Source organism: Prorops nasuta, unplaced genomic scaffold (assembly GCF_024137725.1).
Source record: "Prorops nasuta isolate Cenicafe-Biocafe unplaced genomic scaffold, Cenicafe_Pnas_1.2 PNAS00007, whole genome shotgun sequence".
Taxonomy (NCBI): domain Eukaryota; kingdom Metazoa; phylum Arthropoda; class Insecta; order Hymenoptera; family Bethylidae; genus Prorops; species Prorops nasuta.
In genome coordinates, this window is record NW_027116804.1 from 3,403,800 (window position 1) to 3,407,654 (window position 3,855).

Here is a 3,855-nt window from a genome sequence, read left to right on the forward strand (position 1 = left end):
AATGCTTTGTGTGAAGAATATAATAAATGTTCTTTAATTATTGCGAAGGTTTCACATTTATGTAATATCTTATTTTACCTTTCAATCTAATTGATATAGTATTATGAAATTTTTTAGAGAGACGTTAATCAATTAAAGAAATTTTGGTCCAATTTAAAATAGCAGACTAAAAAAACCTTAACAGCAGAACGTCAATCTAGGTATATAACAGGAGGAGGGCCCGAATTAGTATTACCAGAAGTTGATAATGACATTATATCAATAACTCCTTCATTAATGAGCACAGCACCTGTTGTGGCTTCCAGCAACTTCTCTCCATCTGAAATGGATGGTATGTGAGAAAGATTAATTAGATAATGAAGAAATACAATGATTATAAATATTGAAACATATTGAGTTTTGATAAGGTAAAATTTGTTATTTTAGATCGTCAATCAGTAGTTTTAAGTGCCATAAGAGAAGATAATTCATCTAGAATTACAAATCTAGTCAATAGCTGTAAAACCTCAAATACTAGAAATAAAAGAACCATTGAGGATGTTTATGATACTAATTCTGAAAATGAAGATTATGGTAGGAAAATATCTTTTCATATAGTGATGCCAGACATTTTCTTTAGAGATACAAATAAATAATTATTATATTCTTACAGAGTTAGAAGAAAATACAGAAAGTATAAATTGCAATAATAATACTGAAGAGGCAGAGAGAATAAGCCAAACAAAATGTTTACCTCTAAATATAAAGCAGAAAAAAATAGATAGAATTAACATGTTAAAGGTAAAAGAAATGGAATTCGCTTCACTTAAAATAAAATACGAAGAAGACTTTTGGAAATTAAAGCTAAAGAATGAACAAATGGAACACAATTTAAAACAAGAAAAATTAAGATTGGAAGGTAAAGAAATGAAAGAAAGAGTTAAATTAGCAAAATTTCTAGCAAAAAAGGAAATGTAAGTAATGAATTTATATTTTTAAAGGTTGTCTGTATAACAAATATATTGTAATGCTGAAAATTTTAAAAACTAATGTACCTGAAATTCTATTTTCCAGTGGAGCTTCCTATGAATAGTAGAACATTTTTTTTAAATTAATATATACTATTGATAATTAAAGCAAGAAATATTTAATTGTTTAAAAATAAACTATCAGAACAGACAAAGAATTATTTTTATTTGAAGGATCAGATGAGTATATAATGTGATCTTAACTTAAGTAACCTTTTCTAATTAAGCTATGTTGTTTTAATAATGTTGCATAGATTAAAATATAAATGTCATTCCATATTTACACAGAATATTGTTTAAGAAAATGTTCGAAATGTCCTTACTGGAATAAATCTCTTACAATATATTGTCTTGTTAAAAATCCATTACCTGGCTCTACATCATTCTCAATATAGTTTTCATTTTCAGTTAAACTCGAAGTTACTATTTCACCATCTTCTGCTTCTGGTAAAATTTCATTATACATTAATAATAAATTATGTAGTACTGCAGTAGCAGTTATAATTGACGTGCAAGTTTGTAATTTTAAGGTGAGACCATTTGACAAGCATGGAAATCTCCGTTTCCACACGCCGAACGTTCTTTCTACGACCATTCTGGTACGAGAGTGAATCTCATTATATCTAAAAGGTAACTGATAATTACTTTGTGAAGATGTTACTGGTTAGTTATATATTTGAAATCTAGTCTTATTATTACATGCCTTTCTTCCTCTAAACTTACAGGGTTTCTAAACGGGGTCAAGAGGAATGTTAATGCAGGGTAACCCTTATCTCCAACTAGCATTCCAGAAACTTTTTGCTGTTGAAATCTTACGAAACTTCTTGAATTTTGAAATATAATGGAGTCATGTTGACTTCCTGGCCATTCTGGTACTAAATCCAGGAATTCCATATTAGGACCCACTATAGCCTTTACCATAAAAATTAAGTATAAATAAGTATATTATATGTTAATTTTTTCATTATTGACATTAATACCTGAACATTTAGAGAGAAATAGCTTTTTCTATTTCTATAAACTTCACCTTGACTGTAAAGTCGTACGTGGGATAACCTTATATGCGTACAATCTATTGCACCGCATATGTTAGGCAATCCAATTGCTCCTTGTCCATACCCCAATTGCTTAAAAAGAATTTTATTTTTTTCTAGTGCCTCATTCTTTGGATATTTGATGTATTTATGAACATACGAAGCTAATAAAGTGGAGACTCTAAAGATAATTGTGCTTACTGTTGATCGTGCTATACCAGAAAGATCAGCACTTACTCTCTTTAAGGAAACAAGCATAATTTAATTTTGGATGTTTCCATATATATTATATTTTTATTAGGATGATTGTTTTGCTTTGCTGCAACTATTGCACCAGTTCAATAATTGAGATAAAAGATGAGATAAAATTAATATCTTATTTGCACTAATTGCAACTAGTTCACCAATGCAACCAATCAAACAGAATCATTATTAATTATTTTAAATTTATAACCTGATAACTATTCGTTGGATAGTATCTTAAACTAATTAATAGTTGAATAATTGGTGATATTGGTAGGCCTCTTTGGTCATTTTTCATTAAATAATCTTGAATTAAAGGTAATAGTCCATACATTACACTTTGTTTTGAAAACCGGTATCTAATTAGAAATTGATACTCTTCGTAAAACTCAAGTGGATTGAAAAAATCACGTACATAACGTTTGTGTCTCACAATTTCTTCATTTCCATTATCTTCTGATGAAGATGAATTTGATTCATCAAATATATCAAGATTCAACTCCCCATCTAAATTCATCTTTTTTAATTTAAAAGGTACAGCTGTTGTAATTTGAAAACCTCACTGACTATGTACGTTTTATCGTTTCATTAATATTTTTGAATTTTATTAGCTATACTCAATTATTTTCAAAATAATTTTGCAATGTACCAAAAATTCTATATTCAATAAAATTAAAGCTTTTTAATTACATTATGTTCACTTCTTACAAAATAAAGATAATTAGCTGCTAATTTCATTTTTATTAACACATTACATCACTAAATAATTTAATTACTGCATGTAATTCTTATTGTAAGTTTTAAATAATAAATATCTTCATTGTATATAATTATTTTTAATGTGTTTATTGCATTTATATAATATGGATTAAATATATCCTTCTCACATGAATACAACATCAATTTTTATTTATTCATATTTTGCATTGTATTATTATTAATTTCAAAATTGTATGTTTGTATAACCTTAACCTCCATCTTAACACTAGATTGCCTGAAGAACCGTTTGTTCCTTTTCGCTGCGTTATCGAACTAATGCAATCAGTTAGAATAAGACAAACATATGTTTTCTCCACTCTAACTTATTGCACTAGTGCAGCAAACAGCGAAAAAGAACAGACCTGAAGTAATGACATTTTGACTACTTTTTAATTTCAGTTAGAAAAAAAGTGTTTATAATAATATAATTTCTTAGAATATTAAGACTTTTTATACATAAACTTGTATAAAGTCTTAAAATCCTAAGAAATTCTATTATTATATACATATTTTTCTCTAACAGAAATTAAAAAGCAGTCAAAAGCACTTATTCAGGCAATCTAGTGTTAAATATCACAATTTCATGGAAAAAGGAAAATCAGCTTCATCTAGGGAATTTAAATTATAACCTTTCGTCCAGGATAAGCTTAAGCTCTAGCTTCACATGTGAACTAAGCTAGAACTTAGCATGTTCTTAACATGAAAAATTATCTTCCCTAAATCCGAGCTTAAGAACGTACTTAGCTTAAGTTTCATCTATCGACCCGACCCTAAGACCCTTTCGGCCATAATAATGTTCGGCCATATGGGAT

The 3,855-nt window shown here is 28.0% G+C and overlaps 1 protein-coding gene across 1 annotated transcript; it reads right to left on the bottom strand.

Annotated features, from left to right (window-relative positions):
* Positions 1–1,326: 1,326 nt before the first annotated feature.
* On the bottom strand, positions 1,327–2,801 carry LOC136774886 (putative nuclease HARBI1). The gene is made up of 4 exons (XM_066729363.1): positions 2,496–2,801; positions 1,988–2,281; positions 1,711–1,919; positions 1,327–1,630 (listed from the first exon to the last, which is right to left on the bottom strand). The coding sequence occupies exons 1-4, from the start codon at positions 2,799–2,801 to the stop codon at positions 1,327–1,329; spliced, it is 1,113 nt and encodes a 370-aa protein (XP_066585460.1).
* Positions 2,802–3,855: the final 1,054 nt, after the last annotated feature.

Bases quoted from the DNA above. Each gene is read 5' to 3' on its own strand.
- LOC136774886 (XM_066729363.1), bottom strand. From the start codon at position 2,801: ATGAATTTAGATGGGGAGTTGAATCTTGATATATTTGATGAATCAAAT. The intron at 2,282-2,495 runs GTTATAAATTTA...GTTTCCTTAAAG, and splicing joins ATCCAACGAATAGTTATCAG to AGAGTAAGTGCTGATCTTTC. The intron at 1,631-1,710 runs GCATGTAATAAT...GTTACCTTTTAG, and splicing joins GTAAGTTTAGAGGAAGAAAG to ATATAATGAGATTCACTCTC.